The 27,963-nt window shown below is 59.8% G+C and overlaps 1 protein-coding gene across 1 annotated transcript; it reads right to left on the bottom strand.

The window, feature by feature from the left end:
* Positions 1–97: 97 nt before the first annotated feature.
* Positions 98–27,767, bottom strand: CLCN7 (chloride voltage-gated channel 7). Its single transcript, XM_039477925.2, has 25 exons — positions 27,488–27,767; positions 17,421–17,492; positions 15,211–15,282; positions 15,015–15,080; positions 14,481–14,613; positions 14,077–14,186; positions 13,569–13,649; positions 12,210–12,272; positions 12,042–12,125; positions 10,882–10,975; positions 10,451–10,515; positions 9,917–10,033; positions 9,216–9,270; positions 8,650–8,710; positions 7,660–7,798; positions 6,598–6,691; positions 5,524–5,693; positions 4,371–4,422; positions 4,063–4,190; positions 3,842–3,927; positions 3,514–3,643; positions 2,823–2,882; positions 2,563–2,739; positions 2,137–2,217; positions 98–1,891 (listed from the first exon to the last, which is right to left on the bottom strand). Exons 1-25 carry the CDS (start codon positions 27,716–27,718, stop codon positions 1,805–1,807), a joined length of 2,508 nt encoding a protein of 835 aa, XP_039333859.1. The 5' UTR covers positions 27,719–27,767; the 3' UTR covers positions 98–1,804.
* Between the last annotated feature and the right edge of the window lie 196 nt (positions 27,768–27,963).

Genomic DNA, 27,963 nt, shown 5'->3' with positions numbered 1-27,963 from the left:
CCCGAGGCCTGGGCAGCGCCGATAGGGTGGGAGGGGCAGCCAGGCTCCGGGTAACCTCAGCCTTGCTTAGCAGCCCCATTCAAAAACAGAGGCCATGTGAATCCTAACAGTTTGTTTTATTTAACCTAATATTCCAAAATATTATCACTTCCAGGTATTCAGCACAGAACCACCGTGAAGGAACCCCGCCCCAAGCTCCTGGTGCCGCCACAGAGGCCGGGAGCTTTCCTCCTTGCTTCAGTGCAGTTCAGGTCCCCGCGGCATCGCCCCTGCCCGACCTCCACCGGGAGCACCTCGGCCTCATCCCCAGACCTGCCAGCCAGAGGCCCGCAGGAGGCAGGCTGAGGGGTGGGGATGAGGAAGAGGGTGAGGCTGGTGCCCCAGGTGAGGCAGGCACTTCCTGTCCTGTCGGCCCCGGTGGCTGCGGCGACTTTCACGCCTCTCCTTCTACCCAGCACCCCAACCCGAGCCCTGAAAGTCCCAGGCTGTTACAAGTGGTCCGGGCGGGTGGCAGGGGCGATACTGGATTTATTTATTTCACATATTCAGACCCGACACAGATACTTTGGGGCCCTGTAAGGGCTAAGCAGGGGGTGCGGCGTTAGCTCCTGGGGAGGCCCCACTCCCTGGGAAGGAAATACATGGCAGGGCGCCGCATCCAGCACCCCCCACGGAGGGACCAGTGTTGCTCTAACAGGGACACTGAGGTTGCTTCTAATGCCCTGTGAGAAAGGGCCCTGTGGTGACCGCAGACCCAGCCCAGCCAGGCAGGAAGGGAGCCTTCGAGGAGCCCTCAGGTGGGCAGGTGGGGGGCTTCTCAGCCCCGGTGCCCACCAGTCCTTCTAGCCACCTGGGCTGGGCCTGATGTCTTCCCAGGCCAGGAGGAGGCTGACTCCTGCTGCATTTGCACTTGGTGGCTGGCAGGGGTGGGGCAGGGCAGGGAGGCGTAAGATACCTGCCCACTGCAGGGAAACAGAGGAGCTGTAGCCAGGGTCCCCACACGCAAGACCTCCTTCCCAGCCAGTTCCACAGGGCAGCACCTCCAAGCTCTGAGGCTCGGGGACTAAGGCAGGGGTGGGCATGGGCTCAGACTCCAAGTTCCAGGGGTCGGGGGACCGAGACAGGGCTGGGCATGGGCTCAGGGCCTCGATGGTTTTGCTCAGCTCTCAACACTGCAGCATGGGGCCTGTCACCCCAGTTCTCCGGGCCTGTGTCCTCAAGTCAGACGCCGGCTGGGGAGTGCACATGGGGCTCCCCCTGTGGCGACGATGCCGTGAGGCTGCTCTCAGGGCTGTCCCACTCTCCATACCCCGGCGTGACAAGTCTATGGCTCAAGCTCAGGAACCACAGGCCGTCTGCTCACAGGGGAAAACAAGGTCAAGCCTGTGGTTGTAGGCCAGGCCGGGTCACATCTGGAAGTCCGCTGGTGTGGAGGCAAGAGAAGCCCTTCTGCAGCAGGACGGCCCTCGGGGCAGCAGCGGGGTAGGGCTCTGTCTCAGGCTCAAGAGGCCAAGCGCCTAGAAGGGGGCCACACACACACACAGAGGACCCCTAGAGGCGAAGGAACCTAGGCGACGAGGGTGGCGGCTGGGCCTGCGCAGGGAGGCGCCAAGGGTGGAGACCACAACAGGGTCAGTCCCACGAGAGTCCATCCCGGGCCTGCCGCCCCCGGCCCAGTGGCAGGGTGCGCGCCATTGCCGCTGCTGGGGAGCGTGGTTTGGGCCGAGAGAGCAGTGACTCTGGGAGGAGGTGCGGAGGGGCCCAGGGTGCCAGCGCTGGTGCCCACCATGGGCGGCGCTGGGCCTCACGTCTGGGCCAGCGAGAGCTCCTCCAAGCCTCCCTTTCCCAGGCGGTACCTGGCGAGGTCCTTCCTGGTCACCAGCCCAACAACCTGCAGGACAAGGCCAGGCCACAGTGACCCATGGGTAAGCCCCTGCCTGCCGGTGGAGGCCCCTGGGCAGCACAGCCGAGGAGCCCCGAGGGCTTCAGCATAGCCCCTGAGCTGAGCACAGGGCTGGGAAGGGGTGCGGTCCTGGGGCATGGGCCGTGGTGCGGGTCCCCAGCAGGGGGCTGAGATGAGCCTACGTAGGAGGCAGAGGGCCCTGCACATCCCAGCGCATCCCCGCCCCGGCTCACCTGGTTTCGGTTGTCCACCACCACCAGGTGCCGCAGGCCCAGGGCCCGGAACAGCTTGAACACACGCGGGAGTGACGCCTCCTGCAGCGAGACGCAGCTGTCAGCATCCGCTCACATGCCAGAGGCAGGCAGGACCTCCCGCTGGCTCCCAGCACCCACTCCACAGTGTCTAGGCACGTCCTGGGCCCCCATGCCCGTCTGGTCAGCCTGTTCGGCCGGACTTTGGCTCTATGACCCAAACCCTCAATCCCTGCTGCTGCCCAGGGATCCTGGAAACCCTGCCAGGCCTCCTTCCCGGGAGACAGAGTCATCGAGTCCCAGCTGCTTCTCGCCTTCCCCTGGGCCCCTGGCCACCCGTCCAGGGGGCTCTGGATCACAAGGCCCACTGTTTGGCCTGGAGCCCCTGTGCCTCCACTCCGCACGTGCCTGGGGCACTGTGTAGGGGGAGGGGTTCATGAACTCGGAGAGGTCCATGGTGCACTCGCGCTCGTCCTGGGACACGTGGATGGACTGGATGGGCGGGAAGCGCGGGTAGGCGTCTCGGAAGTCCTTCAGCCTCAGGCGCCGCTGCACCAGGCCCATGTTGGAGCGCTCGACAAACACCTGCGGGCAGCAGATCCCTGATCAGTCACTGTTGCAGCCTCCCAGGGGCTCCCACCGCCGGCGCTCCAGAGCCTGGCGCGTACCTTGTGCTTCAGGAGGACGATGAGCTGGGAGCGCAGGATCAGGCCCTGGAGCCGGTTCGGCTGCAAGAGACGCCCACTGTCAGAGCCACGGTGCCCGAGGTGGGGCTGCGCTGGGATGCTGTGCCGGGCCCCAGCTCCGACCCTGCTCTAGCCCAGTGCCCCATCTGGGTGTGGGCGCTGTGTCAACGGCCATCTGCTCACATCAGCCTCGCCGTGGCATTCCACGTGCACAATGCCACGGGTTCCCAAGGATCAGTGACAGGGCAGCGGGTCTGACCGCACACAGCAGAAAGCCAGGGGCCCAGGGAATGGGGCTCTGCTGCAGGGCAGATGCAGCTCCATTGTGCCCAATAAAAGCCACCCCCAAACCCCCAGTGTCCACGTCCAAGGGGTGCACGGCCGTGGCCCAGCTGCGTGTCCCGTCAGGGCCTCCTGATGAAGTCCTGGTCCCCAGCACCATGGCTATGCCTAGCCCGGGTGCTGACCTCAAGGCCCTGACGAGCCACAACCCCACCCAGCCTCGGCACCCACATGGCCCCACATGGCCCCACACTCAGCTCCCAGTGCTCCTGGAACCGACAGTGCACCCGAATGCGCTGCCTCCCATCCTGCCAACCTCCCCGTGTGCTTCCCACCGCTGGGCTGGACAGAGGGGGCGTGAGTGAGACCTGGTCTGTGGGGTGCCCGGTACCTGGCTGTCATCTGCATGCTCCACCACGGGGAAGCCATTGTGATTGGAAGCCGTGTCGCTCAGCACGTCCACGATGACGCCGACCTTCTCTCGCCGCCTCAGGCAGGTCACCGGTGTGCTCATCACCTCCCTGCCGGAGGAGCCCGGCCACACACGCCCGTCATGCGCCACCAACTCCCACGGTCACCCCCACAGGCTGCTGGGGTGCAAAGCTGCTGGGCGGAAACGCGGAGCCGCCTGGAGCCCGCGAGCCGCACATCCCACATCCCGCGCTGTGCAACAAGAGCCACCGCACACCCTCCCCGCCCACAGCTGCCACGTGCCATACCTGGCAGTGAGCGAGTGCGAGGTGACCGGGGCCTCCCAGTGCAGGAAGGGCACGCTCTGCAGCTGAATGTGCATGTCGTACAGGCCCTGCAGGTGGACGGGACACAGGGCTGGAGGCCACGTCCACCCATTGGGACAGGCTGTTTGGAGGCTGGCTCTCAGAGAACCCTCCCCCACAGCCGCCCCCACACTCTCAGGGCGAGGCTTTGAGGCCCGGCGCACCTCGATGAAGACGTCGCCCACGATCTTGGCGGTCATGAGCACCAGCATGATGGGGAAGCCGTAGGTCACGTTGCTGGTGGCCTCCATCATGATGACCGTCAGGCTCAGGGTCATCCGCACGATCCCACCTGCCGGAGCAGTGATAAGCCCCAGCACATCCATGCTCCCAGCTCAGGGTCACATGGACACCGCCTTTTCTGTGCAGCCCACGGTCCGTCTGCCCCAGGCCTGAGCCCCGCAAGGATGGCCACGGCCCCCTCCTGACCCTGCGGAGGCCCCCCGCCCACCAGGCAAGAGCCAGGACCTACCCAGCTGGGCGGCAGCTCCCATCAGGGCGTATTTCCCGGGGTCTGCCCAGATCTGCGGGAGGTGACACAGAGGTGTCAGTGTGGTGGCAGGCCCCTGCCCAAACTCACCGACATGGAAGGTCCTGCCCCAGAGCCCCATGCCCGGGAGCGAACCCCATGGCGGCAGACACACGTGCAGAACGACTGAACACGGGATGGCCTGCTGCGGACGCCGCGCCCTCTGCCTGGACCCGGCATTCAGTGCCTGAGCAACAGGGTAGCGACAGGAATGCGGGGTGCAAAGGCCACAGTCACCCACGCAGCATGCCCAGGCCGACTGGGGAGCACCACCCAGCCTGAGGAGCGGAACTCCAGCACACAGGACACAGAGAGCCCTGGGAACATGAGGCTCAGTCACAGAACCCATGCACGGAAGGCCACTGACGGTGACTCCACGTAGAGGCAATGTCGGGGGCAGGCAGAGCCAGAGTCCGGAGGACCCCAGTGGCTGCCGGGGCTGGGGGCCGGGAAAGCGTGGCATGAGTGCTGGTGGGCGCAGGGTTTCCGCTCTGGGATGGAACGTTCCAGAAGTGGTAGTGACAAACTGCCTCATGAATGTGAGAAACGCTGCTAAATTGTCCACTTTAAAAGGGTGAACTTTATAACACGTGAATCATGTTTCCATTTTAAAAGTCAAACCAAACCAAACATGTAGAGGTGGAGCACAAGGGCCTGGGGAGCGGGATGGGGGCTTCCAGTCGGGGCCTCTTACAGGCTTTCAGTGTCACTTAAATGACTGAAATGAGAAATGGAGGACACACGAAGGAACCCAGCCCCAGCGGAGACAGGCGGAGGAGGCAGGCCTGCAGGGGCCGAGGTCTAGCGGGCAGCGGATGCTGCTCTGGCCCCAGCCTCCCCAAGAGCAGCCCTGGTGGGGTATCTACCCCGTGCAGTCTAGAAGCCCCTCTGCAGCAGCACAGAATCACCCCTGCTTTTCATCACATTCTCACCAATGAGGACAGGAGCCTCCGCCCCAGCCTCGGCCGGGTCCACACCCCGCGGGGGCTGTGCTGCCGCAGGGAACCTGCTTCCCCCACGGTGGGACAACCACCACCACCTGTGAACCACACAAGGCGCAACGCTTTCCTCACCCGACCCCGGGACCCCAGCTCACCGCTGCCCCCGTGAGGTACGACAGGGAGATGCCAAAGAGCCGGCCCCAGGCGGCCCCGATGAGCAAGGAGGGGATGAAGACCCCGGCAGACACCGTGAGCCCGTAGGTCCAGCAGGCCAGGAAGAAGTAGACCAGCGTGAACAGGCCGAGGGTCAGGGGGTTGTAGGAGCCTAGGAAAGAAGAGGGGCTGACGGGGCCTCCACAGGACTCACGCCCGAGGCCGGACGGCCCTGCCCGCTGCCCAGTCTCAGGACTCGCAGTCACCTTCCGGGAGCCTAGCAATCTGAACCCCCAGGCCCCGTGGTTCCCAGAAGCCTCCCTGTTCTCAGCCTCCCGGGGAAGCAGAAAGGCTGGAGGATCCCATGGGGAAGGCACGGGGAAGGAGGCTCCGCAGGGCCCTGATGCCGGCAGCAGCAGGAGCCGGGTCCAGACTCCATGGGCGGGCGCCACGGTGCAGCTCGCAGCCTGGCTCTGGGAAGGGGGCGCCCTCCACAGCCTGGAGGTCCCTTCCTGGGGCAGGCGGCATTGCGCTAGGTGTGGGGCAAGCGGGGCCACTGGGAGACGCAATTGCAGGGGTACAAAGCAGGTGCTCCAAAGCCGTGGTCTGGCTTCCATGAAAAACTGTGGTCGGGCAAGGCCCGACCCTGCACGGTTTGAGGGTTCACCATCTCTCAAAAAAGAGAAGACCAGGCTGGGTTTTCTTCTCTTTGAGAGAGGGTCTCGCTCTGTCACCCAGGCTGGTGTGCAGTGGTGTAATCACGACTCACTGTGGCCTCAACCTCCTGGGCTCAAGCGATCCTCCCGCCCCAGCCTCCTGAGTAGATAATCTTGCTTTTTTGGTAAAGATAGAGTCTTGCTGTGCTGCCCAGGCTGGTCTTGACCTGGGCTCAAGCGATCCTCCTGCCTTGGTCTCCCAAAGTGCTGGGATTACAGGAGTGAGCCACTGCTCTAACCCGTGCTGGGAATGATCCCCCAGCCCAGGGCTGCAACTGCAGCCCACAGGGGACAGTCAGCCAGAAGTCATCACCCATGCCCTGATCCAAGCACCTGCCCGGCGGCACTGCCCACACACACCTGGAGGGTCGTGGAAGAGGCTCACTACGCTCTTCTCCGGGGTGTTGAAGAAGGCCGCGGCCATGGAGTTGTACTCGCCATCCGCACAGAAGAGCTGTGAGGTCGGGAGAGAGCACGTGTTGGGAGGGGAGACAGGCTGGTACGCTGCAGGCAGCCTTGGTGTCGCCACGTGCAGCCGTGCACACTGCCTGGCCAGTATCGGTGAGAGACCACGCGACCCTGCCACTGGGTCAGGGCCACAGTCACAGAGGGGAAGGAGGACACACGGCCCACGCCCAGGTCCAGACCCAGCAGCGGCTGCAGAGCCACGTCCAGCCTGGGGTGGGTCAGCAGGCCCCTGGGCTGGGAGGCCGTCCGTCCCTGGAGCCAGGGGAAGGTGGGCCCAGACGCTCATGTTAGCTCCCAGAGGAGGCTGCTCTGGGCTCCAGCAGCACTGGGGGTGCTGTCCACGGATGGGAGTGGAGTGCAGCAAGGCTGGTCAGCCCCACAGCCTGGGCCTCCCACACTTCTGACTGTTCACGCCCCTCCCGTCAGCGCCCCCCACATCCTGCCTGCCCCTGCCCTGGCCCTCACTGGTCTGCTGGGCCTGTGACTTTCCCTGTTCTGGGTGTTTCGTATTAACAGAGCTACATCATGTGGCCTCCTGTGTGGCTCCTGAGCATGGTGTGTTCCAGGGCAACCATGTCACCGTGCAGGACACATGGGCTATGGTGAGCCGTGAGCACCAGGCACAGGCTGGGGTGTGGACGGAGCTTTGCATTTCTCCTGGGTCCACATCTATAGGGCCCCGGGCTCCGAGGCTCTCCCCGTCAGGCTGCCATTCCGGGAAGAGGACTGGGAGAGCCTTTGGCCCCCACACCACCGCCTGCTCCCAACACCTCAGCAGACATCGGGCCTGCTCTGAGATCTGGGCGGATGGCGCTAGCCCTCCGAGACATGCCAGCCAGTGCGCTTCTAGAACTCTGTGCGGCGAGCAGCCCCCTCCTGAGGCCTCACCAAGGCTCCTGGAGGCAGCCCTGTGGCTGCGCTGCCTGCTGGACCCCGCCCGGCCAGGGCTCCTACCTGCAGTGGGTAGGACATGGAGCTCCCCTGCAAGGGCTGGCAGTCCCGAGATGAGTAAATCAGCACGAAGGCGACCGTGGCTGTGACGGCGGCCACCAGCATGGCCTCGATCACCTGCAGGCAGGGCCGGTGGATGTACCTGGAACCAAGAGTCAGGCTGCACCACGGCGACATGGCGGCATGGCCCCTCAGTATTTGCCAGGAACCTGTGTCCCTGATTGAGGACACTGGGCCTGTGTTTCAGCAGCAGTCAGGCACCCCAATGTCCTGGGGTCGTCCTGGGGCAAGGACTCCCGAAGCAACTCCTCCTGACGAGTGGGAGGCGGCCCTGCCAGTGCTCCTGCTGTGCCCGGCAGTACTGAAACCGGCACGGACCAAGAAGGAATAAGCCAGGAGCCCCCGGTGTCCCAGGACAGCTCCGGCTGCTACCAGGCAGAGCCGGGCAAAGGCCAGGCGTGCCTCCCCAGGCCAGACCCTGCACCCACAGCGGCCTCGCTTCCTCCCCAGGGGCCGTCCTCCAGGAGCCCGCGCTCTCCCAGGCTGGGGCTTGCCTGTGCCCTCCAGGGTCCAGGACATGTGTCTGAGCAGCTCTAGCGGGGAAGCCATCAGGGTGGGAACTGAGCACACAGCCTTTCTTCCAGACGTGGCCAAAGGGCATAAACCCCAGGCACGTCTGTTTTTTTTTTTTGAGAGGGAGTCTCGCTTTGTCACCCAGGCTGGAGTGCAGTGGCATGATCTCAGCTTACTGTAACCTTTGCTTCCCAGATTCAAATGATTCTCTTGCCTCGGCCTCCCAAGTAGCTGGGATTACACTCACCCACCACCACCAAGATGGTCTTGATCTCCTGAACTCATGATCTGCCCACCTCAGCCTCCCAAAGTGCTGGGATTACAGGTGTGAGCCACCGAGCCCTGCCTACCACATCTGCTTTCAAAGGGCCTGTGTGGCCACGCCTGCCAGCGCAGTATGCAATGCAGTTTCTCCCTCACCTGATTCGAAACATGGTCAGCCAGTAGTTCAAGGCATTGAACACAGCTCCGAGCACACCGCCTGCGGCCAGAGGAAAACCCAGTCAGCTACACAGGAGGGAAGGTGCAGGCCTCCGCCCGCTCGTTCCCAGAAGGCGGGGAAGCTCCAGGGTTTACAGAGGGAAGGGGACGGCAGGGGGTGAGGTCGGGGAGTCCCGGTAAGATGCTTCCTCCGCATCGTCACAGGGCTGGGGGGCTGTTTCTCAAAGGCTCTGCCTTCCTTCCAGGGAAAGGGTGCGATAAACGCTGTTAGGACCAATCCTACCTCCTGGAGGAAAACCCATCCACCCTGCGCCCTGCGCCCTGCGCCCTGCGGTTTTGCCCACAGAGAAGAAATCAACAGGAAGCATGGAAGCAAAGCTTTTTGGGTGTGCTGCCCGTGGACGCATCTGGAGGGAGCAGGCCCCCGTTGGCCCTGGGATGGGGGCAGGCTCGAAGCTGGCGTGGCCTCCAGTCCTCGCCTCTCTGGCTGTGTCACGGCTGAGCTCGGCCCACGGGCCGGCCTGCAGCGCTGGGGGAGCCCTTACCTACCACACCCATGGCGATGAAGACGGGGATCTCGTGGATGGTGTAGGCCATTTTCTGTGGAGAGAAGGAGAAGGCAGAAGAGCGGAGGGACAGGACCCCCAGCTCCTCTCTGCCGAAACTCAGGACCACCATCGTGAGAGCTGTCCCCACATGGAGCCTTCCCGCACTTCCACGTAGGCCGCCGAAGTCCACGGGACGGAAACGCGCTGGGTGTTTGGAATAGGCCTGGCCCTACACGCCTCTGCCACTTCCTGCCACCCTCAGCACCCGCGCAGGGAGGGTCCCATGCTCAGGTCCGTGAGCCCCAGGTTTCCCGCACACAGAGCGGTCCTGCAGGGCGTCCATAACCCGCCCCATCAACAGCATGGAGAAGCCGCAGCCCAAGCCCCAGGCTGCTCTGTAAACAAGCCCCAGCCCACCGGCCCCCACAACAGCTGCTGCACGTGCCCCCAGGCCCCAGGAGGTCCCACGCACGCCGAAGCTGTGTGACATGTGCACACGGCACCGGACCCCAGAGGCAGCTTGGGGTGCCGTCCTGCAGCCCCTCAAGCCCTGGAGCTCACACAAGAGCTCAGCTCCACAGCGACGAGACAGTTTCACAACCGAATTCTCAGTCTGGCCTTAAGCAAACGGGGTCCTGGCCCAGGACTGGAGGGGGTGAGGCGGGCAGGGGGTGAGGAGGGCAAGGCGGGCAGCTTACCTCCGAGTCGAACCTTCCGAAGTTGATGAGGCCCGGGCTAGACAGGTCCCACATGTTCCCGTGGTAAATGCTCAGAACAAAATTCAGGGTGAACGTGGAGATCATGGAAGCAAAGAACTGCAGTGGAGAGAAGAAAACAGGTGCCCTCAGAGCCTCGCCCAGCCCAGGGCCCAAGGACCAGCAGGGACCACCGCCCCGCTTGTCAGCTGGGGGCCAGGAGTCTGCAGACCCCACCCCAGGAAGAAGGGAAGGGGCTGGAGCCAGGGGCGGGACTCGCCAGTGGAGGGCAAGAGGGGACGGTGGGGCACGGTCTGGGTTCCCGGCTGTTTGATCCCCCGTCTGGAGCTGGCAGTGGTGCCCAAGACCCAGGGTGAACTGGGCAGCAAAGGCACGACCACCGCTTGAGGCAGGGCTGGGGCCTGACGGACCCACAGGGGGTCCAGCTCCAGCTGCAGCTCGATGGGCGGCCCCAGGATGGGGACTGGGAGCGTGGCACCCACCCTGACAGGGCAGCAGCCATCAGCAGGCACTCACGATTCTCCAGGTCAGGAACTGGTTCCAGAATGATGCGCCCTCCTCCAGGCTGAACAGCACCCCACCTGGAAGGCAGGGCCGACTCAGGTGCCAGCTGGACACAGGGCACCATGCCGACCACCAGCTCCTGCCCGTAGGCCGCAGGGAGCCCAGACCACGTCAGAAGGAAGCTACTGGGGTGGGCCCCAGCCACGCAGAGAGGGACCCCGAAGGAGGTCTGAGGGCCGGGCCCCTGTACACTGACGCCTACCGCCTGCCACTTCCAAATCCCCCGGCTGTGACTCCGAGCTTCTCTCTGCCCACCCTCAGCAGGCATTAGGCCTGCAGACAGGAGACTTCCTCCAACACACCGCGTGAGCACAGCTTCCCAGACCCAGCCGGCCATGAGGCTCCCAAGGGCAAAGCTTTGGACCAGGCATGGCCCTCCTCACCCACGGGGGCTCCAAACGCCGCTGACACTCCGGCTGCGGCCCCTGCGGAAACGAAGTCCCGCTTCTCTGTGTCTCTGCGGAAGTACTCGAAGATCTGCAACAGTGACAGACACAGGGTTGGGGTAGGTTCCTTAAGGCACGGCTCTCAGAAAAAGAGTGGCCGAGGGTGGCCCAGACAGGGGCTGTGCAGGGAAAGGGGCTTTCGGGACAACTAAGTCACCAGCTCTGATTCGAGAGGAGCACCGCGCTACAGACCACGGCAAGAGACAGCAGGGTCAGCACCGCCACCAGCAGCCCAGAGAAACACAGAAAGACCCAGCCAGGAACTCAACTTCCCAGGACACGCAAGATTCCGAAAATCTCCACCCTCTACCGAAAACCGCACGGATGGAAACCTAGCCTTGCTGTTGACGTTTGTACCACGAGAACATTGCCTGCCTCTAAATGCACACATGGCTGGGCATGGTGGCTCACAACTGTAATCCCAGCACGTTGGGAGGCTGAGACGGGCGGATCACCTGAGGTCAGGAGTTCGAGACCAGAGTGGCCAAAGTGAAGAAACCTCGCCTCTACTAAAAATTAAAAAAAATTAGCCGGGTGTGGTGGCATCCGCTGTAATCCCAGCTACTTGGGAGGCTGAGGCAGGAGAATCGCTTGAACCCAGGAGGTAGAGGCTGCAGTGAGCCAAGATTGCACCACCACACTCCAGCCTAGGTGACAGAAACTCTACTTCAAAAAAAAAAAAAGAAAGAAAAATAAATTCACACACAAATGCAGCTCAATCCCCATCAACATGCTGGTGACATTTTTGGGAAAAAAACTGTTCCAAAGTGTATCCTGAGAAATGAGCATTAGGTGGACACCCTCGGTCTCCAGTTCTGTGCTCCTCTGACAAGCTGCGTGGAGCCACAGACCGCATAGGAAACGCACACGCGTGTGTGGCAGGGGCTCCAGGAGGGAAGCGTGGAGCACTGGAGACGGCCTGCGGGCAGGGACTGTGACCAGCGGCTCTGGGAGCCACAGCCAGGCTGTCCTCAGAGGGGCTGGGGTTCTTGGCCAGGGGTGCTGAGAACAGCCCATCTCCCTGAGTGGCGCCCGCGCCCACGCTCACGCCCATGGCATCTACAGCCAACCCCCGCAAGGCAGAGCGTGGAACTCACCTTGAAATCTCGCTTGAGTGACGTTGACCTTCCTTGAGAGATCCCAGCGGCAATCACTGAGCCTGAGTGGATCATCGGCCCTTCCTGGAAGACCAGAAGCACCGGCACTCAGACACGCAGGCACGGCGTCCCTCTCGGCCTGAGCTGGGTGACCACGTGCACTGCTACCTTTCCCACGGCCAGGCCCCCGACCACGGACAGGATCACACCGGACACTTTGATCACCAGCGTCTGAAACACAGGAAAACATGTGGCCTCTGATGAAAGGGCAGGCGCTGTCCTTGGACCTGAGCTGTAAAACTGCACACACAGCTCTGATTGGGCAGGGCGGCCAGGACACGGGGCCTCCGGGATGGCAGCCCCACGGCTGGGTCTCCCCACGGCCACAGTGGATGCTACCCAGCAACCAAGCATCCCCGCACACGCTGGGGGGTCCCGCCTCTGTGGGCCTCAGCATTCGGCAGGGAAGGAGCGCTTTCCTCTTCCTTGTTCCTGAGGCAGTGCTGGGCTGCCCACCCCATCCTACAGGCGTAGGGGAGAAGTTCCCGCCAGCCCGGCCAGGCCCAGTGCGGCCCCTCACAGACCCCATGCACAGGAGGAGTGGCCACTTGCAGCTTCACAATGCCCCCTAGCCACTCCCCACCCCTGGGACCTCATCCTCTCCACCTGAGGGGGTGTGTAAGGTGTTAGCCATCAGCCTCCCTGCCCCAGGCCAGAAGCCATGAGGCCGCGGACCCCAAACAGAAGGGCACTCTGAGTTGTGGGGTTGGCTTATGTTAAAGATGCTGAGGAAAGCAATCTCAACTCTCAGCCAACAAAAGACATGCAGCAATATCCTAGAAGGCTCCAGCCAGCCTGGCATGGGTTACAGGCCGGCCACCATTCCCAGCTGCTTCAGGGAAACCGATCTCCCACCACAGGGCAAGGGCACCCCAAGGTCACCCGGGAGCTTTCGCCAGACGGGACACACCGGCCCCAGAAACACTCTCAGGGGGCAGCTGCCGCACTGCCCACTCCTCCTCAGATGGGACGGCGCTCCAGCCAAGTCTCAGGCCACAGAATGCGGGCGGTACACACAGAAGCAACCACAGCAGAACCGGGCCAGGGCTCCCAGCGCCCCCAGAACCAGAGGCTCTGCATGACGCCAGGAGTAAGTGAGCACCGGCAGCTGTAAATGGGAAATACCACTAACACCCACCACCCCAACAGCTTCCACCATGTACCAGTCACTGCCACGCAGCCCGCAGTCACAGACACACGGCACAGCTGTGGCAGTACATGCAACACGCGGCATTTCTCCATGACCTATTCATTTTTTACATGACTTAGTATGTGCAAATACCAGTTTTTACCACTTAAAAAAAGAGCTGACCCCTTTACTCCCAGCCAGCCCGTCTGCTCTCAGTGTAACCAGCACACAAGGTGGCCAAGGCCGGCTCTGGAAGGCGGGCAGACAAAAAAAGCTGTTCCCGACCCGGTGAAGAGCTTGCACCCACCCACGGCCAGCCAGGCCTGCTGCGCCCGCACCTTGAGCCGCACCACGTGGGGGATCTTCACCCCATTGAGGAAGCACTTGATCTGCGGGATTCCGCTGCCGGCCGCCACTGGCTGAAACAGGAAGCACAGGTGAGTGGGTCACAGCCAGGCTGAGCCAGAGCCCCACAGCCCCAGGAGCCAGGGAGCTCAGCACACACGTCAGGGTCGCACGTCAGGGCTCAGCTGCTCTCACTCTTCCCAGCCCAGACACAGTGGGAGTGGAGGTAGAGATGGAAGGAGGGTAGGGCAGGGTGAGGAGGCTGCAGGAGGGAGGGAGGTGGGGTGTCCGGGCCTGTGCTGCTGGGTCAGGAGCAGTGCCCCAGGGCTCTGAGCGTGAAGAGGCCCTGGTGTGTCTGCTCCTCCTGAGGTCCATGTCATTCTACAAAGTTGCCAGCCAATGGGACAGTGGGAGCAGCTGAGCTCCAGGGGTTCCCACCCGTTCACCCACACCCCCAATCCCACATGGGGTCCAACAGCCTGGGGGCACCCTGCCATGTACCTCTATGAAGGCCACGATCACGGAGCCCACCAGCACGAAGGCAGCGTTCAGTGTGGCCCACAGCAACAGGGAGAAGGACAGCCCGCCCTTCTCCGTGAACTTGTCGATATCTGGGGCTCATCAAGGAGGGTCTGCAGCTTCCCTGTCAGGACCATCCACCCTGGACCCCAGCCCTGCCCCATGGCCCAGCCTAGCAGATGCCACCCTGCTCAGCGGAGCCATGACACTCACTGGACATCCCAGAAACATCTCAGGGCCCAAACATGACAGGGACATGGCCAGCACAGCCAGGTCACCTCCACCTGCCCTGGAACGCACCAGGCTCAGGACTTCTGCCCGGGACTGAGCCCAGGCCGCACCCCCCCAGCCGCCCCCATCTGCGCCCGCAGCGCTGGGAAGGATACTGCCCTTGATGACCCTGTACTTCAGGCCGGCCAGGTTCTCCACCACGATGTCGATGAAGCAGGCCACAAGGCCCGTGAGGATCCCGATGAGGGCACAGATGACCCAGCGCTTGATCTCCACCGTCCGGAAGGCCTGCGGGCGCACGGGCAGGGCGAGGGGCAGGGCAGGGCCCTGACTCAGGTCGCTCTGGCAGCAGCAGGACCGCCCCGGCCGCCTGCAGGCTCCGGGATTCTGAAGGCCCTGGTGCGGTGAGTCCCCCAAAAGGCAGTTTCTGGCTAACATCTGAGCAACCGGGGGCACCCGGGGCCTGAGGGTGACTCCCCACAGATTCACAACCAGTGCTTGCTATGCTGGACACCACATCTGCCGGCCGTAAGAGCAGCCTTCTCGGGAACGGTGACCATGACTCTCCCACCAGCTCCAGAAACCAGAGGAACCCGCGGGCCTCGGAGGCTGGGGGTCGGAGGAGGACAGGGAGGGATGCATCCCCAGGTCCCGCACCGTGGGCCCTGCAGGGAGTCCATCCAGCTCACCGTGTGGTTGATTCGCCGCTCCTCCTCCAGGAACAGCTGGTTCTCACTGTTGTCGTAGTCCAGGCTCTGCAGGTCGGGACAGCAGGGCCAGCGCTCAGCACCCACCCGACGCTCCGGGGGTGGGCACAGGAGACCGGGAGTGGGCTTGGCGGGGCAGAGGCCAGGTCTCAGGGCTGGGGGGGCAGGGGGCGCCCACCTCATACTTGAGGGACAGGAGCTTCTCATTGTGGGGGATCTCCTTGGGGAAGGGATGCGGAGGGTCCATATCCTGCGGCAGAAAAAGGCAAAGAAAAGGCCACAGGTGAAAAGGCCACCCACAAGGAACAAGGCACAGGCGAGGGGCGCCCCTCAGCGCACTCACGAGGCAGTATCACCCCGACACCAAGGACAAGGGCATGGCAAGACAACCACAGGCCAGCGCGGAGGCTCGCTCCTGGAATTCCGGCACTTTGGAAGGCCGAGGTGCGCAGGTCACCTGAGGTCAGGAGATCCAGGCCAGCCTGGCCGACAAGGTGAAACCACGTCTCTGCCAAAAATACAAAAATTAAGGCCGGGCGCAGTGGCTCACGCCTGTAATCCAAGCACTTTGGGAGGCCGAGCTGGGTGGATCACAGGTCAGGAGATCAAGACCACTTTTTAAAAATTTTTTTTTTTTTTTTTTTTTTGAGACAGAGTTTCACTCTCGTTACCCAGGCTGGAGTGCAATGGCGCAATCTCGGCTCACCGCAACCTCCGCCTCCTGGGTTCAGGCAATTCTCCTGCCTCAGCCTCCTGAGTAGCTGGGATTACAAACATGCGCCACCATGCCCAGCTAATTTTTTGTATTTTTAGTAGAGACGGGGTTTCACCATGTTGACCAGTATGGTCTCGATCTCTTGACCTCGTGATCCACCCGCCTCGGCCTCCCAAAGTGCTGGGATTACAGGCTTGAGCCACCGCGCCCGGCCTAAAATTTTTTTTAACAAAAAAATGATAATAATAAAAATACAAAAATTAGCCGAGCTTGGTGGCGGGCATCTGTAATCCCAGCTACTCGGAGGCTGAGATGGGAGAATCATGTGAACCCAGGAGACACAGGTTGCAGTGAGCCAAGATCGCACCAGTGCACCGCAGCCTGGGTGACAAAGCAAGAATCCATCTCAAAAATGGCCGGGCGCGGTGGCTCAAGCCTGTAATCCCAGCACTTTGGGAGGCCGAGGCGGGTGGATCACAAGGTCAAGAGATCGAGACTATCCTGGTCAACATGGTGAAACCCCGTCTCTACTAAAAATCCAAAAAATTAGCTGGGCATGGTGGCACGTGCCTGTGATCCCAGCTACTCAGGAGGCTGAGGCAGGAGAACTGCCTGAACCCAGGAGGCGGAGGTTGCGGTGAGCCGAGATCGCGCCATTGCACTCCAGCCTGGGTAACAAGAGCGAAACTCCGTCTCAAAAAAAAAAAAAAAAAAAAAAAAAAAAAAAATATATATATATATATATATATATACAGAACTACAGACCAACACCCCCACAAACACAGATGCAAAGATCTTTGGTAAGACATAAGCAAAAGGATTCCAGCAATGCCAGGGGCAAAGTGGATTCAGCCTAGGAAAACAGGGTAGTTTAACAACCAAAATCAATCCATGAGGCCAGGTGTGGTGGCTCACACCTGTAATCCCAGCACCGTGGGAGGTGGGGGCAAGAAGATCAGCTGAAGCCGGGAGTTCAAGACCAGCCTGGGCAACAGAGCAGGACCCTCATCTTTTTTTTTTTTTTTAAGAGACTGAGTCGCTCTGTTGCCCAGGCTGGAGTGCAATTGCTCGATCTGGGCTCACTGCAATCTCCATAGGTTCAAGCCATTCTCCTGCCTCAGCCTCCCAAAAAGCTGGGATTACAGGTGTGCGCCATCACACCTGGCGAATTTTTGTATTTTTAGTAGAGACGGGGTTTCACCATATTGGCCAGGCTGGTCTCAAACACCTGACCTCAAGTGATCCACCCAGCCTGGGCAACACAGTGAGACCCCAATTCTAAAAAAAAAGGGGCAGCATGGTACTGGCAGAAGGATGACATTCAGAGGAACAGCACAGAGCCGAGAGTCCACACAGAAATCCAAACATGTACGGTCCACTGATTTTCCACAATGGCATCAAAACAATTCAGTGGAGAGAGGCAGTGTTTTCAACCCCTGTTCAGACCCCTGGCGCCCTGCACTCCAACCTGAGACACTCCGCCCGTCTGCTAGTCCAGCTGCCTCTGCGCACTCGGCCTCAGGGACCATGTCCCCCCCCAGCCCCCCCAAAGCCTTTCCTGAGCCCCTGGCTCTGCGGCCCCACGGCCATCCCTGCCGTTCTGCCCCTGGCCATCCCTGCCACCCTGCACTACGACGCAGCTCCACAGGAGGACAGGTGGCACCCCCACTCACCGGGTCCAGAAGCTCATCATCCAGCTCCACGTTGCTCATCTGTCCGATTCGGAAAAGCGAAGAACGAGGCGACTAAAAACAGAAGAGAAATCATGAGGGCGCTCAGGCATCACATGGTCCGCACTGTGGGTTCTCATTCCCGCTGCCACACCCCGACCTCGCCTGACCCTGCCCGGGAGCTCAGGAATGGGCCGGGATGGGCCTCCCTGGGTGCCGGAAGCAGGAGGCTGTCCCTCCAGGTGCCCCTTGAGGAGTCAACGAAACGTCCAGCCCCTGAGCCCAGGGCGCTCTAGACTGCAGGGAAGGCACCAGCCGCCCACCTGGAAAGAAGGGCTGGAGAGCACCACTGTGTCCCAGGCCACTCCACCTACCCCTGCTCCTAAGGCCCTGCTCAGCCACCTGCCACCTCCACAAAGTCCCCTCCACTGAGGCCTTTCTGGGTCCTGAGACACAAACGGTCTGCAGTGCTCACACTGCCCTCCCCACAGGACGGCCGGCTGTCGGGCAGAGCCAGGCGGGGTCTCAGCCATCCAAGGCTTTGCAGCCGTCCCAGCTCAGGGCAGGCACAGGGCAGCGGGCCCCAGGTGGTGTGGTGCATGTGTGACTTACAGAGCTCCCGCCCCAGTCTCCGGCTCCTCACTAGAGCCAAGGCGCTGAGGCCAGGCTGGGAAGAGCCAAGACCTCAGCCTCCTTTCCCCAAAGAGGTCCGTTGGAGATGGCTCCAAATTCCACTATCTCCTGAACCTTTACCAACATTTAGGGGTGTGAAGGGAAGAAGGGCTGCCTCCCAGGCTGAGGGGCCATGTGCCCAGGGCGCCTGCTATCTGCATCAGAAAGCCCATGTGTCCAGGAGGAAAGCGTCAGCAGCGGAAGAGGCCAGTGGCCGGAGCTGGCCCTGCGAAGACTGCCCCAAGGCTGCCGCTCGCCTTCCCTCGGCAAACGCCCTCCTGGCCCCCAACACCGTCCCCCTCCTCATCCCCCTCTCTCTCCCTCCACTGTCCCTGGCTCAGCCTCCCTCGTGAGGTTTCAGGAGGGCCTGTAAGTGCTTCTTGGAGACAGAATTGCAGGTGACAACGCCGGGAGCCCACTGGGCTGAGGTTCGGACAGGGAGAGGCATGAATCGGCCTGCACTGGGGCCCAATTCTTCAACCTGTGCCTACCCACAGGGATCACCATCACCACAGACAGGTAAGGACAGGGATGCAGAGAAGGTGGGGCTGGGATTTGAGGTCGCTGCGGGTCAGGGAGGGGGTCCTGCTCCCTCTGAATGCCCACCCCCGAGGGACACGGGCTCCCCAAACTGCCATCCCAATGAGCCTTCAGAACCTGACCTTCCCAGCTGGGCGTGACGGCTCATGCCTATAATCGCAGCACTTTGGGAGGCCCAGGTAGGCGGATCACTTGACGCCAGGAGTTTGAGACCAGCCTAGCCAACATGGTGAAACCCCAATCTCTACTAAAAATACAAAAATTAGCCGGGCTACTTGGGACGCTGAGGCACAATCGTATGAACCCAGAAGGTGGAGGGTGCACCACTTCACTCCAGCCTGAGCGACAGAGCGAGACTCCATCTCAAAAAAAAACAAGAACCTGACCTTCCAGCCCACTGCCCTTCAGGAACTCCTTCCCCCACCATCCTCCCGTTGTCCTCAGTGTGCATCGCCCCCCATCCCCGTGATGATGAGCCAGTGAGTGGTCCTGGCAGGGGGACGTGGGCATGGGCTACTGGCCCTTGGCAGACACCAGTCAGACCCTCCTCCTCTCCCCAGGCAAGGAGCACCCCCAGGCCATTCCCCTCGGAAGCCAGGATCAGAAGCCAGCCAGACAGATCCACCGGTGCCCGCCATGCCACCTCCATGCCCAGGGGAGCATGTGGGAGGGGCTGGACTGTACGGGTCCTGCTGGACAGAGCCCTGAGTCACAGGGCACCACCCCTCCACTGCCCCCAGCCTTATCACACGCCAGTGGCTCTCCCTGAGCCCTCAGTCACCGGCAAAACTCACAGCGTGACTCTCCTACCACACGGGCTGACAGGATGGGAGGAGGAAGGGACCATGCTCCAGGGGTGATGGAAGGGGTGGCCTGGCTAGCTGCCCCCTCCCACCCATTCCTGCTCACATCGAAGCCCAGGGACTCCAGGTCTCACCACCAGAAAACAGCCCTGGGCCAGCGCTGGGCCTCTGACCCCCAGCTCCCAGGTGGACAGCTGCCCCAGGGACCTTGGAACCCAAAAGAACTATTTCACTGTGAGGGACCCCATGTCCAAATGGGCACCTGACGGGACACGCTCTGCCCACAGGGCCACTCTCCGCAACACTCAAGAGATGCACGTCTCTAACGCCACTGTGTGGTCCGCTGTGCTTCTGAGGCTGCTCCTTGGTGGAAATCATGGCTCATTCTGCCTGGGAGCGGTGGCTAAGCCTGTCATCCCAGCATTTTGGGAGGCCGCGGCAAGGGAATCGCTTGACCCTGGAGTTCAAAGCCAACCCAGGCAACACAGTGAAACGCCATCTCCACAAAAAAAGGCCTGTACCTGTGGTCCAAACGACCCAGGAGGCTGAGGAAGAGGATCGCTTGAGCCTGGGAAGTCAAGGCTACACGGGGCTGTGACTGCACCACAGCTCTCTAGCCTGGGGGACTCAGCAGGAGTGTGGGACCAGCTCTTCTCTAAAATTAAAGCTTATTTTTTAAAAAACGCGAAACAGCCACAGCCACACGTCCTGGGCACCAGGTCCCAGAGGCCCTGAGGTGGGGCACGGTCTACACCACAGCAGCACCACCCCGCAAGGGCAGGCAGAGCTGTGCAGGAGTCAGGCGGAGGCGGAGGCCGACGGTGGGGCAGGTGAGCAGCGGGCCACCCCCCCCCCACCTTCCCTTCTCAGCATCTCTTTCCTTAACCCAGGACTTTGAGAAGGCACCTTTCATAATGGAAAAACATCACGTTTACTTCAAGTTGAGTGAAGCATTCAGCGCTGTTACGTTCTTCTTTAAACGAGTTATTATAAATTAAACATCAGCTGCCATTCCTCACACTCCCGAGCACACGGCCATCTGCGTGGTCCCAAGAGCTGGACGCTGATTGGAAACACGCACGCCCAGGGGACACATGCTGCTAATGATCCTGAGTGGGGGGATGCGGGCTGGAGGCGGCAACGTCGTCAGGGTTGGGGGTGGGAGGGACTAGATAGGGGGCTGAGAACGGCCTCCGTCTCCTTCCTGGTCCTGACGGGCACCTACACACGTTGTATCAATGACAATCTCCGCGTTTTGGTGCCGTGCTGTTTGTTACAGAAAGGTAAACGCTGGGGAAACTCGGTGAAGGGGACACAAGCCACCGTGCAACCTTGCAGCTTCCTGTGGATCCAGAGTCACTTAAAAGTCAAAAAAGGGCTGCGTGCGGTGGCTCACGTCTGTCATCTCAGCACTTTGCGAGGCCCAGGAGGGCGCACCACTTGAGGTCGGGACCTTGAGACCAGCCTCGTCAATGTGACAAAACCCTGTCTCTATTAAAAATACAAAAATTAGCTGGTTATGGTGGTAGGTGCCTGTAATCCCAGCTACTTGGGAGACTGAGGCATGACAATTGCTTGAACCCGGGAGGCAGAGGTTGCAGTGAACAGAGATCACACCACTGCACTCCAGCCTGGGCGACAGAGCAAGACCCCTTTTCAAAAACAAATAAATGAAAGTAAAAAAAAGTATAGACAAGGAGAACTACATAAAACTTTAAAACGTCTGTACAATGCCGGGCATGGTGGCTCGAGCCTGTAATCCCAGCACTTTGGGAGGCCGAGGCGGGTGGATCACGAGGTCAAGAGATCGAGACCATCCTGGTCAACATGGTGAAACCTCGTCTCTACTAAAAATACAAAAAATTAGCTGGGCATGGTGGCGCGTGCCTGTAATCCCAGCTACTCAGGAGGCTGAGACAGGAGAATTGCCTGAACCCAGGAGGTGGAGGTTGCGGTGAGCCGAGATCGTGCCATTGCACTCCAGCCTGGGTAACAAGAACGAAACTCTGTCTCAAAAAAAAAAAAAAAAAGAAGTCTGTACATCAAAGAAAACAAAGGAAAAAGACAACCTACAAAATCAGAAAACATCTGGGTTAATATTCAGAATCCATGAAAACTCAGGGCCAGTTGAGGCGGCTCATGTCCGTAATCTCAGCACTTTGGGAGGCCGAGGTGGGTGGATCACTTGAGGTCAGGAGATCGAGACCAGCCTGGCCAACATAGTGAAACTCCGTCTCTACTGAAAACACAAACATTAGCTGGGTGTGAGGGCGTGTGTCTATAATCCCAGCTACTCAGCAGGCTGAGACAGGAGAAGCATCTGAACCTGGGAGGCGGAGGTTGCGGTGAGCCGAGATCGTACCACTGCACTCCAGCCTTGGTGACAGAGTGAGCCTCCATCTCAAAAAAAAAAAAAAAAACGAAAAACAAAGCAGTGACGGAAGGTCACATTTGTACACCATGTTCACAGCAGCACCGCTCACAATAACCAGAATGCAGAAGCAGCTGGCGTCCACATATGGACGAGTGGATGAAGGCCACGTGGCCTCTCCCTGCAGTGGAATAATCCAGCCACGAAGAGGAATGACGCACTGACCTGTGCTGCAGCACCACGGCCCCCAAGGACACGATGCTCTGTGAAAGAAGCCCGTCACAGAAACACAGCTCCTGCGGGGTTCCACTGGTACGAGGTCCCCCGAGCCGTCAGGTCCGCAGAGGCAGGTGGCGGCGTGGGGGCTGGGCAGCAGGAGGAAAGGAGAGTGCTGAGGGGGCGAGGTTTCAGTTCTGCATGGGATGCTTGCCCAACATTACGGGCGTGCTCCATCCTACCGGCTGCGCACTCACGAATGATTACATACTAATTAAAAACAATCCAGAGACAGGGTCTTGCTATGTTGCCCAGGCTGGCCTCAAACTCCTGGACTCAAGCAATCTTCCCACCTCGGCCTCCTAAGTAGCTGGCAGGACAGATGGCCGCCACCACACATGGCTTAAAACGGTAAATTTATGGTTTCTTTTACCACAATATTTTAAAAACTTAAAACATATTAAAGGTTTTAATATGTTTAAAGTTTATTTGCTGCCGTGCCAGGCCTGCGCTGCGTTCTAACATTTACCACGCCTCTGCCAGGGGCAGGCTCCACGCCAGGCACAGAGGATGCCACGTTTGCCCCAAGGGGGTGGGGGTTACAGGCAAAGGAAACAAAGGCCTGAGACCAAGGAGAGGCTTTTGCTGTCCACGCGGAGCCACATGACATTAAGCCAGAGACCTAAGGCAAGACAGGCACAGAACGGTGGTGCTGGAGGGCAGGGAGGGACAGAGGACAGGAGGGAACCGTCCCGGCAGGCAGGAGACTTCCTGGAGGCCAGAAAAGAACCAAGAGGCGCTTCCTCAAGTACAGCAGAGCTTCAGGGGCCACTGGGGACGACCCCAGACCCTCACCCGTGGCCTCACTGCGCTCACAGGCCTCTCTCAGGCTGTGTCCAGGTTCCTAGGTGGGACACAGTCCCACACCCATCCAGACCCCTGCCCTGCTGGGGTCTTAGTGGGGCGTCCCAACATGAGTTCCCAGGGATGTCCTGCAAATTCCCACCGCCCCACAAGACCCAAGTGTTCCTGGCTCAAGCCGCTCTCCCTTCTCCGTTCTCAAGGAGCTCCGCTTCCTGCTGCCCACACACAGCCAGGGCTGGCTGACCTCACCCTCACCCTGTCCCAACACCAGATGAGCCGTGACTGGCTTGGTCAGCCCCCCACTACCCCACACAAAGCAAGACAGACCTGAGAAAAGGAACAGCGACCCACAGGCGGCTCTGAAGGGCCTGTACTTTCAGCTGGCGCCCAGCCTCCAGTGAGCCACCTCGCAGCTTGCCCTGCCCAGGGCAGCCACCTCAGAGCGTGTGGACAGCTGTGCTCATCCTGACGTGGCAACGCCGCCACCAGCCAACCTGAAAATCCTGCAACAAAGAGCCTGGAGGCAGCTAGGGCACATTCTCACGCTCAGTTCACTGAACACTGCAGTAAGCAGTTGATGGCCTGGGTGGATATTTTAGCTCTAAACAGCCCCGGAGACCTTGAACCCGAGAGGAGCTTACAGAACCCTGTCTGCGGCCACATTGGGGTGCCCGAGCCTGTGAACAGTGCCCACCAGTTGGAGCAGACCCTCCCCCAGAAAAACAGCAGCAATTAATCCAGCAGCTGCTAAGGAAGTCACGCAGGACAGCCACACTGGGAGCCAAATCCCTCGTGACGCTGGTATAACACTACGGGGCAGGCCTCGTGTTTCTTCAGAGCATGCCTTCTGACAGGTGCCGTGCTCTGCACTGTGCCTGCGTTCACTTTCTCACAGACGGGAAAACTGGGCACAGGGAGCTACAGATTTTGCAGAAACCAGCAGCGAGTCCAGGGCTCAGAGCACAGAGGCCTCCGAGGACGCCAGCCTCCAGTCTCCACCTGTCCAGTCTGTCCCCACAGGGAGGCTGAGGATCCTCCAGGCATGGAGACCCCAGTTTCCAGCTTCCCACGGGCTCCCCCAGATGTGAGCCAAACTCAAAGCCTGATCATGTGTGCAGCAAGGCTGACTTCCACGCTCCACAGTGTGTCCCAAACACACACTCTCTCTGTCCTTTCCCATCCGTCCGCCTGACTCAGGAGCTTGCGCTCTTCAAGGCCAAGCCTTGTGACGGCTCCTGCCCCCGGGCCCTGCAGAACATCCGCACAGGGCACTGGGCCTGTCTCCAGCAGGAAGGAAGTAGCTTTAGGCACCGGTGTCTCAGGCAGCCACCGAGCAAGCACACAATCAATTCTTATTATTTGAGACACAGTCTTCCTCTGTTGCCCAGGCTAGAGTGCAACAGCACAGTCTCGGCTCACCGCAACCTCCGCCTCCTGGGTTCAAGTGATTCTCCTGCCTCAGCCTCCCGAATAGCTGGGATTACAGGCACGCGCCAACACGCCTGGCTAAATTTTGTATTTTTAGGACAGACAGGGATTCTCCATGTCGGCCAGGCTGGTCTCAAACTCCTGACCTCAGGTGATCCGCCTGCCTCAGCCTCCCAAAGTGCTAGGATTAAAGGTATGAGCCACTGCACCAGGCTCAATTATTCTTTTAATTGCTTATGAGCAGGGGATCCACTGTTTAATGCAAACAAACAAGCTTGCAATGACTTTTAAGGGAATTTTTTTTTTTTTTTAAGATGGAGTCTTGCTCTGTCACCCAGGTTGGAGTGCAGCGGCATGATCTCAGCTCACTGCAACCTCTACCTTGCAGGTTCAAGGGATTCTCCTGCCTCAGCCTCCCAAGCAGCTGGGATTACAGGCGTCTACAATTTTTGTATTTTTAGTACAGACAAGGTTTCATCATGTTGTCCAGGCTGTTCTTGAACTCCTGACCTCAGGTGATCCACCCACCTTGGCCTCCCAAAGTGCTGGGATTACAGGCATGAGCCACCATGCCTGGTCAGGAATACTTTCTTTTCTTCTTTTTTTTTCTGTGCTTGCTAAAACACAATACTTTCTAAGGTTAAAGATTAACAGGTTAGCCAGGCGCGGTGGCTCACGCCTGTAATCCCAGCACTTTGGGAGGCCGAGGCGGGTGGACCACGAGGTCAAGAGATTGAGACCATCCTGGTCAACATGGTGAAACCCCGTCTCTACTAAAAATACAAAAATTAGCTGGGCATGGTGGCACGTGCCTGTAATCCCAGCTACTCAGGAGGCTGAGGCAGGAGAATTGCCTGAGCCCAGGAGGCGGAGGTTGCGGTGAGCCGAGATCGCGCCATTGCACTCCAGCCTGGGTAACAAGAGCGAAACTCCGTCTCAAAAAAAAAAAAAAAAAAAAAAAAAAAAAAAGATTAACAGGTTATTTCCCAAAAAATCAACTCCTATTTGCAAAGAGAAACAAGAAACCCCAAACATATTCTGTCCCAAAAGAAACTCAAATTCAACCTCCATCAAGGTTTCCAATCTCTTTACCTGTCATCCCTTAAAGCTGGTTTATTCCTACTACCTTGTGAACTCCAGATTAATTTTTTTAATTAAAATAAAATTTTTTGAGGTAGGTTCTCACACTGTAGCCTGGGCAAAAGTGAGAACCTATCTCAAAAAAATAGTGGCTCATCACAGCTTTGACTGCCTCAGCTCAAGCTACTCTTCCACCTCACCATCTCAACTCAGCTGGGACTACAGGTGCACATCACCACAACTGGCTAATTTTTTCTTTTTCTTTTTTTTTAGAGACAGGGTTTCACTATTTTGCCCAGGCTGGTCTTGAACTTCTGGGCTCAAGTGATCCTCCCCCAGCTCGGCCTCCCAAAGTGCTGGGATTACTGAAATGAGCCACTGCACCTGGCCTTGCTTTCTTTTAAAACAGAAACAGAAGCCGGGCACGGTAGCTCACACCTGTAATCCCAGCACTTTGGGAGGCCGAGGTGGGCGAATCACAAGGTCAAGAGATCAAGACCTTCCTGGCCAACGTGGTGAAACCCCGTCTCTACTAAAAATACAAAAATAGCTCGACATGGTGGTGCATGCCTGTAGTCCCAGCTATTCAGGAGGCTGAGGCAGGAGAATCGCTTGAACCTGGGAGGCAGAGGTTGCAGTGAGCCCAGATCGCACCACTGCACTCCAGCCTGGCAACAAAGCGAGACTCCATCTCGAAAAAAAAAAAAGAAAAAAGAAAAAAAGAAACAGATGAAAGAGCATGCACACACACACACACACACACACAACTAATCACCCATGGCCCCACCACTTCAAATTAACCCCTTGATCACTTTTCATGCAGATTACAGCAGGGAGAGCAGAAGATGCCACTTCAAAGGGAGCTGAGCTTCTGCTTCATATCAGCAAAAAGCGTACTCTGACCTTCGCCGGTGCGCTTCTAAGGGACTGGGAAAACCTAAATGTAAGTTCTATGGAAACAACCTAATTTTGGTACCCTTCCTAACCTTTAAGCACAAGACAAGTGTTTAAAGAACTCTAGACCGAAGGAGAAAAGGTGAAGAATGACTGCAAAGCAGATTAAAACCAATACACTGACAAAACGGCTCATTAACCCAAAACCAACGCAATACACAGCCAGCGAAACACATGTAATTGTCACAGTTCTCCAGACCTTAACACTGTCTAGACGCAAACTGCAGGGTGACATGCTGAACGCATTCCACCCTCTCACTTGCAGCTCGTGTTTGCCCGCACATTCCAAATACAATTCGGAGCCAAGGGAGACTGAGTACAAATACCTGTCACACCCAGGATCACCTGAAAGCCGGGACTGATCACCACACAGAAAGATGGTAGATAAAGGCGCCCAGTCATTCTCACTGAAAGAGAACCGGCGGCGGTCTTAACTGTGACCATCTCCCAGGGGGTCAAAGGTAATCAAGTGAAATTAGTTGCTACTGTAGTAGGACAATTTTTAAAAGTCGCCTGAGGCTGGGCGAGGTGGCTCACGCCTGTAATCCCAGCACTTTGGGAGGCCCAGGCGGGCGGATCAGGAGGTCAGGAGTTCCACACCATCCTGTCTAACAGTGAAACCCCGTCTCTACTAAAAATACAAAAAAAATTAGCCGGGCGTACTGGCGCAGCGCGTAGTCCCAGCTGCTCAGGAGGCTGAGGCGGAGGTTGCAGCGAGCCGAGGTCGCGCCACTGCGCTCCAGCCTGGGCGACAGAGGGAGACTCCATCTCAAAAAAAAAAAAAAAAAAAAAAAGTCGCCTGAACAGAAAGCCTTATGCACCCCCTTAAGGGCACTCTAGGGGACACCGAAGGGAATGGACGTACGCCACAGCTGCCCCGGCGCCCCTCAGCGCCCCACGTTCAGCGGGGTCCGGCCAGCTCCGCCCGCTCCCCCCGCCCTCCAGGCCTCCGCGCCCGGCGCTGCCTCTGAAGACTGCGGCCCCAGGCCCCGCCGAGGAGCCCCGGGGCGCGTTCCCGAGTCCACCGCGCCTCGGTCGCCTCCAGGACCCGGACACGCGGCGCCGCCAGAAGGCTGACGAGGGTGTGGGCTGCGGAGCGCGCGAGGGCTCAGTTTCCCCGCTCGCGCCGTGCCCGACCTCACCTGGCGCGCGGCCCCAGGCCCGGCCCCGTTCAGCAGCGGCGTCCCCGCGCCGGGCCGCGCAGTCCTCCGCAGCAACGGCGCCGCCTCCTCGTCCTCCAGGTCCCGGCCGGACCACGACACCTTCTTAGAGACATTGGCCATGGCCCGCCGCCGAGCGACACCGGCCGGGAAGTGCCGGTCGCCCCCGTGTTTGTTCTCGTGACCCGCGCCGGCGGCCACGTGACAGGCCATGGCAGCCACATGATGCACGACAGCGACCACACGACGAGCGACGGCGACTACGTGACGCGCGACGGCGGCCGCCGAGGGCCAGGCGCGCGGGGGCTTCTGGGAGCCGCGCTCTCCGCAGGTGGTGGCGCCGCCCGCCCAAGACAATCGGCGGGGCCGGGAGGATCTGGTTCTGCACGCGCGACCGCAAAGGCGGCGCCGAGTTCTTGGGAGGCGAATGGGGCCACCTCCGGGACCCCGAGCCCGGG

The sequence above is a fragment of the Saimiri boliviensis genome, chromosome 12 (assembly GCF_048565385.1).
Source record: "Saimiri boliviensis isolate mSaiBol1 chromosome 12, mSaiBol1.pri, whole genome shotgun sequence".
Classification (NCBI taxonomy): Eukaryota; Metazoa; Chordata; class Mammalia; order Primates; family Cebidae; genus Saimiri; species Saimiri boliviensis.
Note: the sequence above shows the minus strand (reverse complement) of the source record. Positions and strands in the feature narration are given on the sequence as shown.